Genomic DNA, 16,332 nt, shown 5'->3' with positions numbered 1-16,332 from the left:
GGTAGCCCCCCAACTGTGCCTCCTAATCCCTGTACGTTTTAAGGTTCGACCTTATAACTCAGCCTCTTTAACTCTTTAGAAAACGTAGTTTTTTTCAAATAATTTCTGCACGTTTTTGTACAGTTTATTACTTATTATTGCTTGACTAACTGTTAGCTGATCATGTCAGGAGTTAAAGTTGGGGGGCTACCGCCCCCAAACCCCCCCTCTTGAATATTCTTGTGTTAAGGCTTTTAATTCCTGAATACTCAAATCACGTCGTACAGGGTGCCTCCTAATCCCTGTACGTTTTAAGGTTCGAACTTGTGAATCAGCCTCTTTAACAGCCCCCCAACTGTGCCTCCTAATCCCTGTACGTTTTAAGGGTCGACCTTGTAACTCAGCCTCTTTAACTCTTTAGAAAACGTAATTTTTTTCAAATAATTTAAAAACGAAACTGAATTTCTTTTTAAAGTTAAAATTCAGTATGTAAAAAATTTGGTCTGATGGTGAATCGAACCCGAGTTTTCCGCCTGACAGTCTGGAGTATCAACCGATGGACTATACAGACACAATAGTAATTGTTTTTTAGTAAATTAAAGCTATTTTCGACGCAAGCAAATTCCCAAAAAACTTGATATTTGGTTTTTGGAAAACAGGGAAGGAGTGATCAGATTGAGCTGAAATTTCGAGGATAAGCTCCCAGGCCCCAGGAAAGCTTATCCTCTAAATTTCAGCCCGATCAGACAGCGTTAAAGGGGGGTTGTGGTGGGAAAAATTAACATGGGCTCTTATAGGAAAACGAGGTTTTTCGTAAATGTAAATTCGGGGGATAATTTTTTCGGTCTGAAAATATCAAAAGGCCCTAACAGGCCGAATTCTGCTTCGAATGAGTCCTCATTCAACCGGATTCGTTGCCAACTGTGGCCTGTAGGCGTGGCTAAGAAAAAAAAAGAAGAAATGATGATGAATTTTAAGTGGCTATATTTGGTTTTTTGAAAACAGGGAAGGAGTGATCGGATTGAGCTGAAATTTCGAGAATAAGCTCCCGGGCCCTAGGAAAGCTTAACCTCTAAATTTCAGCCCAATCGGACAACGTTAAAGGGGGCTGTGGTGGGAGGGTCCAAACTTCCGGCCCAGTTTACCCCATGAAGATAAAGTCGGAGGAGGACGAAATTTTGCAAGTTTCTTAGTTTGAGCTTGGGCTACAAAATGCGATTACCGCCGTCTCTCTGCGACCTCTAGGACCTGAAATCGCTTAACATTGTGGTGGGTCGCCTCTTTATAGAGGCACAAGTGTGCCTCCTTGATATTGCTAGGAGACTAAAAGTTTGTAATAAAACCTGGCTTTCCTAGAAACCAGCATCATCCACTTATAATTAACAGAAAATATTGGGCCGGATGAGGTTCGAACTCGACGCCTTGGTATTAGAAGACCTACGCTCTACTAACCGAGCCACCAACGGTCGTTTTTATGAAAGAATATACAGTTTGATACAATATCGAAAAAGAATTACATAAAGGACCGATAAATTTCATTATAAATGGGGCCTATGCTAGTTTCGTGGAATATAGCGGAACACTTAACAACGAACAAAACACGGCACAATACTAACTAACAGCTACGATAATTATATAAAAAATCGATGTAAAATGATTTCAATGAATTCGTTTTTAGATTTTATTTATATGTTTGCAATATTTGCATTATCTACTTAAGAAGTGACACCGAAAATGTTGTTTTTTATCAGGGCGTAATTTGTTATGGGACAGGGGGCAACTGCCCCCTCCGGACCCCAGTCCCCAGTTTGACCCCCCAGGATAAATTTAGTTTCTTCAAAAATCTTGTCAAGACTAAGGTAAGCCTGCATAATTCAGAGAAAAGGGCCAGTTTTCTTTAGTAATTTTTTGCATTTTTGGTACTATAAGGCCTATTTTCTATTTCTCACTGACATTTTCACTTGATCTGGGAAAGTTTGCTCCACCTTTGCCCCCCCCCCCAGATTTTTGACGAAATTACGCCCCTGTTTTTAGTGCTTATCACACTGGATGGTAGAATTGATAAAAATCACGTAGATATAGGCAATACCTTTCAAATGAGCCATTAAACGTCATTCTGAGAAGTTCTGGCAGCCTTGAAGTCCCAGTTTTCCACTTGAGACGAAGCATCCAAAATGCCGTTTTTTAGTACTATTTGGAACTTTTTGATGGTGAAATTTATAGGAAGGAAGGACATATATATGAGGCTCATATTATGAGCAATATCTTTTATATGAGCTGCTAAAAATTTGTCTAAGATACAGACGATACCAAAATGCTCAATAACAATGCGCCCATACCGATACGCGTAATATTGATATGTCAGATACCAAAAAATACAGCGTACAACCCTTTCCCCGGGAACTATGGAGGGTCATATCTTCAGTAAAACCATAGAAATTGGACCTTTGACCCTTATGTTGAACAAAATGGCTATCTCGACATTTTGATTGGATGACTTTGGGGAGAGGAGCCTGTAGGGAGGGGGGCTAGTTGCCCTCCAATCTTTTTGGTCACTTAAAAAGGGCACTTACAAATTTAATTTTCTTTCGAATGAGCTATTACACATCTATCTATGATGGTCTGGCCACCCCCTAGCCCTGCTAGAAAATAAAGAAAGAAAAGAAGGGAGACAGATCAGTGCTACCGATGCAAAAAAGCCATTTTCTTTGTTGTTCAAGGAGTGAGACTTTAATTTCCCTGTAAAAGATTTTCGAACATGCTGATTCTAATGGTACACTTTTCATTTTGATCTGACGCCATTTTCGATGGGCTTCAGGCTTTTTTCGAAATCACAATAAATTTCTTTTCACAATAAACTTTTACTTTTAAGACGAACCGAAACAATAGTCACCATTCCTGAATCAGTGTCAGATGGCAACTTTTTTCTAAACGCGATTTTAACTTTTGTTGCTATGGGCTGTGGTTCGCTCTTTACTAGGTTGCAGCTACCGCTGCAATTACGATTTTGTCTAGAAATTATTTAAGAAGTTGTCTTGAGTGATCAACCGATCAACCTGATCAACCGACTGTTATTTAATGGATCTTTTTTAACATTTAATTTTTTAACGATTTCATTCAATTGTTGATAGCGATTTGGGGTAGTTTTACGCTTAGAAGATTATAAGACTTTATTTCTGCCAATTTTTGGCTTAATATAGCTCTTTACTTTTCTTTGAAAACTTATTCTGCGGAAAAGGTTTTTTTTTAATTAATACAAATATTTGACACCGTCATTCAGTCAGGGGGGCGGGCGTCCGTCTTGCCCCCCCCCTTTATGGGGGGGGGCAATAAGACTCTTATTCGTTCTTTGCTGGATTGCACCTATCGCTGAAACCATGATACGATAAGTGATTTTACATATGATGTTTTATTTCCATTAAAATGTACATATAAGCTTCGGGAGAAGCTACAAATATTTGGCTAAAAATGTAACCTTAATTACTCACTTGATTATAGTCTCCGGAGCATGGGTCCAAATTATCAAAACAGAAATCCATGGTTTTTTCTCATTTTCTCCTTAATTTTCCACATGTACATATAATGGGCTTGTCTTTGCGGTAAAGAGCCTCAACGTGAGATTCGATGAATATTATCTTTGCAGAAAGGATCCTGCCATTTTTTTTTTTTTTTCATTTGTTTTTTTTTTCTTTTAATAACTACTTATGAATCAAAGAAAGGGGACTTTTAATAAACAAGACTACTTATTGCCAATTTTATATAATCTGATATCTTTCAATATTTTGTTAATTTGATATCTTGGTATGTGCTTGGACTCGAATCCTAGTGGTGACAAGTTCTTATGTATAAAAGGCTCCTGTTCTATTGTGTTATTTTTTTCTAGGTTCATGACCTCTTGGATCCAAAGGCTAATAAGCAGTCTTTGAAAGTTCGTGAACATATTGTTCTTGGACCTTATGTTGATGGCCTATCTCAGCTAGCTGTTAAGTCTTTCCAGGTAAATTTATAATTTTATTAATACCTGCGCACCGGGGGGTGGAGGCTGGTAACCATCTTAGGGCTGATCTTGGGGGACCCCTCTAAATAAGGAAAAAGTTGGAGAATAGTGGTATTTAAATGCACTGTTTTCTGGCGTATATAGCCCTCAGCATTATAATAGTATATAACTGTATGAATTTTCGCTGTGGAAACTGACAATTTTGAGGGATCTTGTAGTACTTTTTCGTTCCACCAATGCCTGGTTGGTTAAAAGTGGTGTTGGGCGATAATTGGATTAAACGATATGTAGATATACCGATATTTTTTACTTTTGGTATTCGATAATCGGTATATAGATTTCGATATTTCTGATCAGTTTGTTTGCTCAGATTAAGGTTTTCCAAAATTTAATAATAAAAATTGTAATTAAAGAGTATTTTGCGCAATGTTTTCCAAATTTTGAATAAAATACAAAAAACTTCGATTATATGAATGAATATTACAAAAACCCTGATTTGGAATTAGTCGGACTCAGTAGGAAGAAAAATAAGATACTGGCTATTTTTTGCTATTCAAAATCAGCCACATGTCAATATTTTCCCCTGAGAGTTGGTTCTGCCTTTCAGCGATGAAATGTATTTTTTTTTTCCAATGAAAGTACGGGGCAACATTAAAACTAAAAAGAACAGAAATTGTTCCTTGTATGAGGGGGATAGCCCCTCCTGAATAACTCGCTCTTAACACAATAAATTTATTTTTGTATTTTAAAAATTTCATTGCTATAATTAAACCGCTCTTTTTTTTCAAGAATTGTTCTTAAATAATTGAGAAAAAAAGTTACAATTAGCGTAAAAAACGACATATTGAGGAGAGGGGCCCACTCCTCATACATGAGACAATTTCGGTTCGGTTTAACTTTGGATGTCACTCCTTACTTTTAATCGAAAAAAATAGTTTTTTTTATTTAATTATTTTTCAAATGATGCCGGAAAATCCGCTTTTTTTCTCCATGGAAAATCCCTCCCAAGAAAATTCCTCCTTGGAAAGTTCCTCCCGAGTAAGATCCTCCTTCCCCCAGATAATTCCATCCCTGCTGAAAATTCTCCCCAGAATACTTCTTCCGCCTAAAAAATTCTTTTGAGCCAACTTTCGTTTGAAAAAAAGACTTTTCTTTTAATCTCTAATTGTTTTTCAAATAATGCCGGAAATCCTTCCTCTGTGGAAAAGGTTTTCTGAAAGTTCTCCCCTCCCAATATCTCAATGAAAAGTTTCTCCTGCATAAAATTCCCTCATAGAGAATCTCTCCCTTGAAAAATCCTTCCATGGAAAAATCAACCAGACAATTTCAACTCCTTTGAAAATTTTTCCCTGGGCAATTTCCCCGGTATATCTTCACATGTAAAATTAAATTGACAAAGAGAAAGTAAGTCAAATAAAAATAATTTAGTATAGGAATTCTGGTAAATTCCCCCGTGCTTGGTTTCCCTTCGAAAGCTTATCCCGGAAACTTCACGGTAAAAAATCCGTTCGTACTTTTACGCTAAATTATGGTGCAACAAGTGGGCCTTATGCTAAAAAAGCGTACTTTTACTAACGGACGTTAATTCAGCGTGTTTCAGTCAGAGGGTTAAAAATAAGGTATTCTAGCGTACATTGTGACTGATTGAACGTTATGGGTGGACCCACTGTATTCGTCACAGCCAATTCATGTAATCCTGATATTACAATTTTTGAACATAAAATGACCCTGTTCTGTTGCGGAACTACAGTCATTTAGCGTAAATTTTCGTTAGTTTGACGTGAGAGGCGTGGCCTTCCAGTTTCATTTCTACCTATCAAAGAAGCCTCCGCGTCTTGATTTTTTGACGTACAATTACGCTCCTTTAGCGTAAATGGATAATGATTAGCCGTTAGGGGTCGGGCACCCCACAAAAGTTTATATGGGAGGGGGGGGGGTCTGCACGTTATTGTTGGGGGTCAGGACAAAAGGATTTTTTTTGGAGCATGGATATTCCTGATTTGAAATTTTGAATTGCAGCTTTTAGAATTTGATTAATTGCAAAATTAATATAGTACAACTATTATTCAAACCAGCATTATTGTTCAACAATTGTTAAAAATAGTCTATAATCTAACAGTTGTATTACAATTAAATCGTTTCCAATAGCAAACAGGTTGTCAAACGACTGGAAAACAGTAGTTTGACAGGTGTACCGCAATCGAATCCTAATGTATTGAACAAAAAAACCCAACTTTTTCAACTGAAAGTAAGGAGCAACATTAAAACTTGAAACGAACCAACATTATTATCTATATGATGGGGTTCACCCCTTAGTCAATACCTAGCTCTTTACGCTTAATTTCGAATTCCAATTCTTTAAGAATGACCCTTGAAGCACAAAAGCCGTTTAATTAGAATAGATAGCTCTTTTGAAAGTACTAAATCAAAGTTTAGAGTAAAGAACGAGGTATTGACTAGGGAGCAAACCTCCTTATATACGTAATAATTTCTGATCGTTTTAAGTTTTAATGTTGCTCCTTATTTTAAGTTGAAAAAACTTGGTTTTTAGCTTAATTTCTGGTCGTTTTTTAAGTAATACTTGGAAACCCGGCGCTCCCTTCATGGAAATATCCCTTCCCCCATGAGAATATTGTCCCACGTAATCCCCGTCCCCCTCTGATAAAAAAAATCCCCCTGAAAACGTCGGTATACTTCCAAATAATAAATACTATATGTAAACAATGGGCTAAGTTCATAAATTGCAGCCTTCCCCTCAGGGGCTTTGGGGAATTAAGTAATCTTTAAAGACTTAGTTATTAAATTTTCGACTATGCTGAACCAAATGGTTATTTCAAAATCTTGATCGGGTGACTGAGAAACAAAAAACAAGGGGGGTTCTAGTTGCCCTTCAGTTTCTTAGTAGTTTAAAAAGACACTAGAATTTTTAATTTCCGTTCGAATGAGCCCTCACGCGATATTCTAGGACCACTGTATCGATACGATCACCCATGGAAAGAAAAAAAAACAAAAAAACAAAAACAAATAAACACGCATCTGGGGTTGTTTTTTTTTTGGCGAAACATACAAAATTCCACATTTTTGCTGATAGAAGCTTAAAACGTCTAAAGAAGAGTTTTCTGATACGCTTTATCTGATGGTGTTATCTTATTAAGATTTTAACACTTTTAGGGGGTGTTTCCCCCTTTTTTCCAAAATAAGGCAAACTTTTTCAGGCTCGTAACTTATATATTTGAAATCAGCAAAAAAAAAAAAAACAATTATTTTGATGTATGTATTGGTATCAAAATTTCATTTTTTAGAGTTTCAGTGACTATTCTGCCGGGTCGCTCCTTACTTACAGTTCGTCACCACGAACTGTTTGAAAGGCTGGATTTAAACACAGATCTAGATTTCAGGGGAAAATATCAAGTCAAATGGCAGTAGAAAAAAGTGCAAAAAGACCTTGATACATCGTACCATACAAAGCTTAAATTCAAAGGGAAACTTGCCAAGCGAAACCTCTACTATGTCCAGCACAGTTGCTCTTGCCCAGTATACTAAAAACTGCAAACGAAAACCAACTACATGACGAGAAAAAAGCATAAACAGTCTTGGCCTATCACTTTTGACTAATTGGTATCAAGGAGGCACACTTGTGCCTCTATAAAGAGGCGACCCACCACAATGTTAAGCGATTTCAGGTCCTAGAGGTCGCAGAGAGACGGCGGTAATTGCATTTTGTAGCCCAAGCTCAAACTAAGAAACTTGCAAAATTTCATCCTCCTCCGACTTTATCTTCATGGGGTAAACTGGGCCGGAAGTTTGGACCCTCCCACCACAGCCCCCCGTTAACGTTGTCCGATTGGGCTGAAATTTAGAGGTTAGGCTTTCCTAGGGCCCGGGAGCTTATCCTCGAAATTTCAGCTCAATCCGATCACTCCTTCCCTGTTTTCAAAAAACCAAATATAGCCACTTAAAATTCATCTCTTTTTTTTTTCTTAGCCACGCCTACAGGCCACAGTTGGCAACGGATCCGGTTGAATGAGGACTCATTCGAAGCAGAATTCGACCTGTTAGGGCCTTTTGATATTTTCAGACCGAAAAAATTATCCCCCGAATTTACATTTACGAAAAACCTCGTTGTCCTATATTAGCCCATGTTAATTTGTCCCTCCACAACCCCCCCCTTTACCGTTGTCTGATCGGGCTGAAATTTAGAGGATAAGTTTTCCTGGGGCATGGAAGCTTATCGTCGAAATTTCATCTGAATCTGATCCCTCCTTCTCTATTTTCCAAAAGCCACATATCAAGAGTTTTCGGACTTTGCTTGCGTCGAAAATACCTTCTATTTGCTAAACAACAATTACTATTGTGTTTGTATAGTCCAGCGGCTAAGACTTCAGACTTTCAGGCGGAAAACTCGGGTTCGATTCACCATCAGAGCAACTTTTTTATATACTTTGAAAAGAAACTCAGTTTCTTTTTTAAATTATTTGAAAAAAATTACGTTTTCTAAAGAGTTAAAGAGGCTGAGTTACAAGGTCGACCCTTAAAACGTACAGGGATTAGGAGGCACAGTTGGGGGGCTGTTAAAGAGGCTGAGTCACAAGTTCGAACCTTAAAACGTACAGGGATTAGGAGGCACCCTGTACGACGTGATTTGAGTATTCAGGAATTAAAAGCCTTAACACAAGAATGTTCAAGAGCGGGGGGTTTGGGGGCGGCAGCCCCCCAACTTTAACTCCTGACACGATCAGCTAACAGTTAGTCAAGCAATAATAAGTAATAAACTGTACAAAAACGTGCAGAAATTATTTGAAAAAAACTACGTTTTCTAAAGAGTTAAAGAGGCTGAGTTACAAGGTCGAACCTTAAAACGTACAGGGATTAGGAGGCACAGTTGGGGGCTACCACCCCCAAACCCCGCTTTCGCAGCCTTTAAATATAAAAAAATTTCTTTAAACTGAAAGTAAGGAGCGACATTAAAACTTAAAACGAACAGAAATTATTCCGTATATGAAAGAGGCTGTGCCCTCCTCAACGCCTCGCTCTTTACGCTAAAGTTTGTACTTGTCTCACAACTCATTTTTGAAACAATAAAAACTTTAGCGTAAAGAGCGAGGTGTTGAGGAGGGCACAGCCTCTTTCATGTACGGAATAATTTCTGTTCGTTTTAAGTTTTAATGTCGCTCCTTACTTTAAGTTTAAAGAAATTTTATTTTATATTTAATGTCTGAGAAAGCGGGGGGTTTGGGGGGTTGTATCACCCTAACAGTGCCTCCGAATCCCTGTACGTTTTAAGGTTAGACCTTGTAACTCAGCCTCTTTAACTCTTTAGAAAACGTAGTTTTTTTCAAATAATCAACTTAAAAACACGACCATCAGACCAAACACTACGGAAAAAGACAAACGAATCCAATTATTTCTTTATGATTCAATATAAATATATAACTCAATATAATCAATATCAAAAATATTTGACTGAGAAATTACAATAAAAACAACAAAAAATATTTTTAAATTTGCTTAAAAATTCCCTGACTCTTGCTGGTAGGAGAGCTTTCTTCACTGGTTCTATCTTGGCAACATACCTGCAAAGATAGTTCATAAGGTTACTACAATCAGGAAGGGTTCTTCGTAACAATAAGTAATTATTCAGTGGGAGAATAATGTCAGTGTGTATAGCATTCAGGTTAGGTCAATCTGTGATTAACAATATCTCCAGCAACGGCAGTAGCGAAGACAGGATGTTATTTTCGGAGGAAAACCTAGGATATAAGAGAGGGATGACTCCTTGGTTATATCAAGTAAAAGCGAATTAAAATTATTGTAGGCTAGGTTAGTTTTAGCAAGATGGAGGTAGGACAGGTTGTAAAATTAGTCCAGCAGAGTTCAAGGAGGCCAGGAAATACAGACATAATAGACACAAAAAGATAGCTCAGTTTCTCTGAAGTCTGTGTGCAGAAGTCAGGAAGGAGTAGGGCGAGAATTTTTACTTTAAGCTGGGACTTAGAGAGGATTCGTCCAAATTTTGGGGAGTTATAATCTTGTTCCAAGCACAGGATTGCATGCTCGAAGCAAAAGTTACAACTTGCAAAATTTGATGGAATCTAAAACTGATCAATAATATATAAAAAAAAGCTTGCTTCTTTGCGAAAACAGTCAAACTTCGAAGTGGAAGCCCATCTTGTGGCTCTTAGTAGATTCAGAATTTAAGTTTTAAGTTTTAATGTCGGTTTAAGTTTTAATGTTTCTAACTAATTTAAGTAAGAATAAAATGCTTTTTTCTGTTTAACCCTCATAAATCAATTCAAATATAACTCAAAAAGTTCCGTTTTCCTACATATTAAGGAAATACAAAGAATTTAATATTTTGCCAAAATTTACCATAAGATCAGCCACGTCGCACTTACCCTTAGTAGCTAAATGGAAGTTGATAGATTTTTCTGCTTAAGTCGCAAGTTCAATTAAATCATCCCAAAATATAATACAAACTTCTTGCAAATCAAGCATGGAACAGAAGAATTGACAAACAAAATATAAACCATTCTCACTAATGATTTCCAGTCAAGTAATATTCTAAATAAAATAAAACAAAAAAATGTATCAAGGCTATTTACAAGTTAAGGCTATTTCACTGAAGAATTTATTTACCCTTTGAAAAGAGCTCCTCATAACACGTGGCTGAAATAATCCTCTTCTGTTGCTGGTATTCCAATTGTATGGACTTTACTGACAAAGAATCCATTTTGAATAAACACTCCCAAATAAGGCCACAAACGATCTTGAACTATGCAAATATCAAACGAAGATGGGATAATTGTAAAATAGAGTGATGATGTCTTTGGGATGGATGCTCTGCTTACCGATATGTACATCTATTACACCTAGAAGAAGACAGCAGTTAGAGCAAGACGTAGATGGCACAATAACCTTTCAAATTGAACAAGAAAGCATTGCTTCCCGAAACATCCAAAAGATTAAGGCGTTCTGAAATTCAAAGTAATTAACACAGATAACCAGAAAAAAGAAAAAATTCCTATTATAGAAGTATTCGATTTGCAAACGCAACCATCTCCTCCCATAAAAAGTCCAAGATGAGTTTAACAGGCAAAAAAGAGAAAGAATATTTCGGCTTTCTAAATTCAAAACACCTTATCCTGAACTTGAAATTATGACTATGATGTACTGACACATCATCCAATGACCATCTCTCTCATCCTGCCTCAAATACATTGTCTTGAGGCAGGACAGCTATCCTCTAATTTTAAAAATCATACACACCTTCAAAATAAAGCTCTAAACGACAGATAGCACCTTCCACGAATGAGATAAGATGATATAGGATCAAGATCAAAATCAGGTGCTTCTCGAATGTTCCAGCAAACAAGAGTGGAGCTCTCTTCAGAATCGCAGTAAAGATACACCAGCTCTTGATCATAGCTTAGCGATTTCCTTGACAGAATGAGAAAGAACTGTCCGAGCGACCTAACCACATCCACTATTTCAGCAGCTTCTACAGCTGAGTCTGTCACATCGCTAATCACATAAAGTCTTTTCTTATAGACAACACCCTTGAAAATGAGGTCCTGGACTAAGCATGTGTCTTTCCCCAGCTTATGTGGACACAGTGTCAAGTAGCAAGTGTTTGTCAGCTTTCCATTTTTAGAAACTGTATAGCTGATTTCCTGACACATTCTATTTGAAAGAGATAGGTCATTTTGGTACTTCTGGTAACTCTTGGCCATTGTCTTGGTCAGATTTCTAGTTGAGGATGCACTTTTAGCAATCGCTTTAAAATATCTGTATCTTGATTCAAACTGAACAGTTGAATAGTGAATTAGGGGGCTCAGTGTTCGCACATACACAGGAAAGTGACGCACTGTATTGTTCTTGAACCTATTTTCATCATCCTCAAATATTTTTGCTTTCAATTCAAGGTACATTATTATTGTAAAACCTAACTTTGCAATAAGCATGTCTGAAAACCTCCGACTTGACACAAGCAATACAATTTTCCTCATCAGCAACATTAGGGACCAACATTCGTTTTCAGCCTTTCTTGAAACTAAATGGCTAAGTATTAGAGGAAACTGGCGAGGAAATACCAAATTTTGGATTGCATTATCTTCAAGGCACTTGAAATCATTTGAGAAGGGAGGATGCTTTTCCTTAGCATCTATATCTCTTAAGTCCAAGTTGGCAACACTAGTATTAAGCGCTGATTCTTTGAAAACACCATCAACACATCAAGCGCTGCAAACATTTTCCAGCTTCCCACTTCATAACAGCTTCATACAAGTCATGGGCTATGCATGGCGGTAATCTGTCACACGAAAGTTGGGCAAGGCACTGAAATCAGAATTAAACTTCATGCCATTTACAGACTGCTTCCTAACATTTGGGTCTTGCAGCTTGTTTAAAGATTCCTCATAGGATGCTTTAGTTCTAAGAGGAAACTGATTTTTACAATAGTCTTTAGTTGCAGTTTTTCAAGAGAACATGCAGACTCTGCAGGAATTCTGCACATTTCGGTTGAAGCATTTCACGAACCCCCCAATAAAATTCGAGCCCAAGTTGTCTCCAGATATACAGAAAACTATAATTTTGAACTTTGTCCCATCAATCACAATGTCATCAGTACAAAGAAACTCTAGTTCATTCGCAACCATCTTGAAGACTTTTTCACTACCAACGATTTTGCAGTTTAATGCAAGTACTGGCATAACTAACTGCACTAGATCTAGTTTTGCTTGAAGCCAAGCTAGGTAATTAAGAACTCTCATATAAAAATCTAGAGTGCTGTACTTTCCTGATGTAGACTTTTTAAGTGGGTTTTTTTTTTGTCCTTCATCTTCGTGGAGCTGAAGAAATGTGACATTTTCCATCATTTTTGGACCACAAGCATATAAAGAAGCGAAGCAGTCACCATCATTGAAGTCTCTATATACACCTTTTGCTTAAGGATGATACCAATCTATCAGAAATCCAAGAAGTCCTCTATGTTTGAAAAGATTCTCCGAGGTGGCTGCAACTGAAACTACTTGAACAAATCTTCTGTTTCCTTACTTATCAAGTCCGATAAAGACTTGCTCAGGTACCACAGTACCGCAACTTGTAAAATACTGGTCTCTCATGTACTGAGATCTCAGTGATCCAGTGGCAGGGTCTGTAACAAGCAGCAAAGAATCCTGCATATAATCACAGTCAATTTCATCACATATTTTCTTAAACAAATCTGGCTGAAAAACAGAAGAGATGCATTTAGCAACACGTTCTTCAAGTTCTTCTGCTACAATTTCATGAGACTCAATTAAAAGAAGTCTAAGGGTCTCAATAATGATGCTATCAATTGAGGGAGGTACATGTTTCTGATTCAAATCTAAAGAGAAGCAAAGCAAACCTATATGCAAGTCCTTGCTTTGTAGAATCCATATCACGGATACCAGAATCCCCCGAGGATGTTTGTCTCAACCCTGATGTTTTATGTGTAGCTGCTAAACCAGCTCCCATTATTTCATCTTGGTTCAAATCTAGCATTTCTGAGTCTAGTGGCTCAGAAGATTCATTTTCTTCAACACAATCTTTATCATGGTCAGGAGGAGTGCTCACATTGTTTAAAGCAACATTGTTTTCTTCAACACAATCTTTATCATGGTCAGGGGGAGTGCTCAGGTAGTTTAAAGCCTTATTATTTTTTAGTTCTCTGCAAATGTGAGACCGCAGGGAGCTCTGTCCTTTGAACTTCTTACTACAACCTCTAAAAGGACATGGTACTTCATCTGAATCTTTTATATTGGAGTAGAGGTGGCTAAACAGAAGGTCTCTCCTCACAAACTCTGATTGACAGCAACTTATACTGCAGGGAAATCTGATTGCAGTCTCAATGGGCACTAGTGTAATAGCAGCCTTTCCCGTTTCTGAGTTGGAATCTAGATGAGTAGCAAGTTTGTTGTGCCAACTGAATGCCTGATAGCAGTTGGGTATGGCACGACGAGATGCCAACAGATTGGCATGCAGTTTAACATGAACTGTATATTCTCGCAGGCTGTGAAGTTCCAATGAACAAACTAGGATTTGCCATGAAGTTCTGCAATTTGATTCCATCAAGATGAGATTTGCAATGAAGTTTGACAATATACAAAACTGGAAAAGATAGCTTTAGCCACTTCTCGGTGCCCCCCCTCCTTTTCCATAGCGAATCACGTACTTAATTTGTAGCTTTATATTTCTATCTTTCTCGGTTGATTATAAAGTTTAGAGGGAATTAACAAGTAATAAATAAAATATAAAATATTCTTATATATTTTCTGCAGATCCTTTTTTTACAGTCTATGTTAATCAAGAGTACGACAAAATATTGCAATGTAAATCCAAAATATTCATAAACATACCGAGCATGCTCTATGAAGAAAGTGTTTCTGAAAGAAACATATTTAGTTTATTTCTGTATGGTGACTTGTGGCCCAATCTGTTAAACTAAGCTAAAGTTCATTCTAAAAAAAGAAGTCAACAATGTAATATATTTCAGCCATTTTCATAGCAGGTAGGCTAAAACAGAAAGACGAAACAGCCCACATTAGTAGAGAAGAAGCCAAAACACCTTTCACATGTTTCAAATTTGACATACCAATAAAGGTGCAGAAAAAACTTAGTGAACAAGAATTTCTGAATTTTGACTCAACTACTAGAATACTTCTAATATACTAAACTATCTGAAAAATTTTGCAATTTCGTGGTTTAGTGTGGGATGCAATGTGGAAATTCCAGAATTTTCTAATTTCCTGACTGGAGCTTCCAGGGGAAGTGGCTTATACGCTCAATCGAAGGATTGAATTCTGAATCACATGATTTTGTTTAAAGCATGAAAAACGATAAGTCCATTATGTTACACTTCTTTATGAAGGGAAGGCGCCACCCGTAAAATATTGGATTTAGTTATCAGATAATATCACATCGGAAGGAGCCGGAACCCAAAGTTCAATGCTCCTCTGTGTATGAATTCTATCCCGTACCTCCTCATAAAGCTAACGCGAAGCTCAAATGTCACTTAATTTGCTTAATTTATATTAGTACAATCCTACAATCTATTTGAAGTCGTATAAATATATTATCTAATTACCGTTTGACAACATGTATAAAAACGGAAAAAAACACAAAAATCTTTTTTAAGGAATTCTTATGTATATTAGTAGTGTATTATGAGAGTGTTTTCTGATAAGAATCCCCTTTCCCTTTTGATTTCACAACCGGAAGCCACTGTATAAAGGGTGGTCACTAGCGTTTACCCCCCCCCCCCCGAAAAAAACCCCCCGTGTATATTATAACCCGCGGGATATTTTCTAGGGAGGTGTAAACGCCTAGAATCACTGAGAGCATTGTTTATTTCTATTGGTAAAATGCTACTTTAGCTACATTTGGCTATTTTGGAAAAGGCTTAAGCTAGAAAAAAGAAAATTTCAGGGATAGGTCTACAGGCTAGAGTATGTCCCGGGAAAGTATTTTGAAGTACCTACCTCCACTCTTTTTGCCTCTAGAGGCTCCTGAAATTTGCCTGCATGACAGGTAACAATTCCTGTTATTTGAGTAGAATGTTAAGCCGTATCAATGTTGTTTTTTTTTTACTTAGGAATTATATTTGGATATATTTAAAACTTTATAAATTGGGATTGAGCAAAGTTGTGAAGCTGAAAATAATTTTGTTGTACTTTATTTAAGCAGAAGATTTATTTAACAAGGTTTCACTTTTATAACACACAGATTTTTAAAGGTCATCAAAAGTTAGGACCCTCTAGAGGGAGGAGTGGAGGTAAATACTTCAAAACACCTTCCCGGTACATTCTTTAGCCTGTAGACGCATCCCTGAAACTTTCATTTTCCTAACCTAACCTCTTTCCAAGATAGCCAAAAGAAGAAATTTACCATTCTATCTGCAAAGTTCATAAGACTTGTATAAAAGTAAAAAATAAAAACAAAAGAATTTACCTTTCAGAAATAAGTCCACACCACAATAACAAGTAAAATGTCTTTGTTTCCGTAGCTTTTAATCTCAATGCATCAAAAACCCACAGAAACCCCTTTCATGATATTTTTGCATCGATCATGCCCCGCGGTATGACGCATTTTTTCAAGATTTGATTGTCATTAGCTCCTCCCAGTGAACTGAACCAGTTTAAACACAGATTCGAGGAATGTAGAAATAGGGTAGAAGTACCTATACACTAAAAAAGTGTATTCTCACACTAATCCAAAAATTAGGAAGTGCGCTTATGAAACATGGAATAATGCTGTCAACGTCAAAGTACGTTTTTTTTACCGTGTTCCCTCCCTATGGAAAAATCTCCTCTTGGAAAATCCCTACTGCAGAAAAATGC

At 37.1% G+C, this 16,332-nt stretch overlaps 1 protein-coding gene across 2 annotated transcripts in view; it reads left to right on the top strand.

Annotated features, from left to right (window-relative positions):
* Positions 1-16,332, top strand: part of Khc-73 (Kinesin heavy chain 73) — a 300,519-nt gene that overhangs the window by 63,938 nt on the left and 220,249 nt on the right. For both annotated transcript variants that reach the window (XM_089106523.1, XM_089106524.1), the window contains exon 5: positions 3,863-3,976. In XM_089106523.1, coding sequence (XP_088962649.1) covers positions 3,863-3,976 — 114 coding nt within the window. The remainder of the gene's footprint in view (positions 1-3,862; positions 3,977-16,332) is intronic.

The sequence above is a fragment of the Artemia sp. Qi Xiang Cuo genome, chromosome 21, assembly GCF_049724085.1.
Source record: "Artemia sp. Qi Xiang Cuo chromosome 21, ASM4972408v1, whole genome shotgun sequence".
Taxonomy (NCBI): Eukaryota; Metazoa; Arthropoda; class Branchiopoda; order Anostraca; family Artemiidae; genus Artemia; species Artemia sp. Qi Xiang Cuo.
Note: the sequence above shows the minus strand (reverse complement) of the source record. Positions and strands in the feature narration are given on the sequence as shown.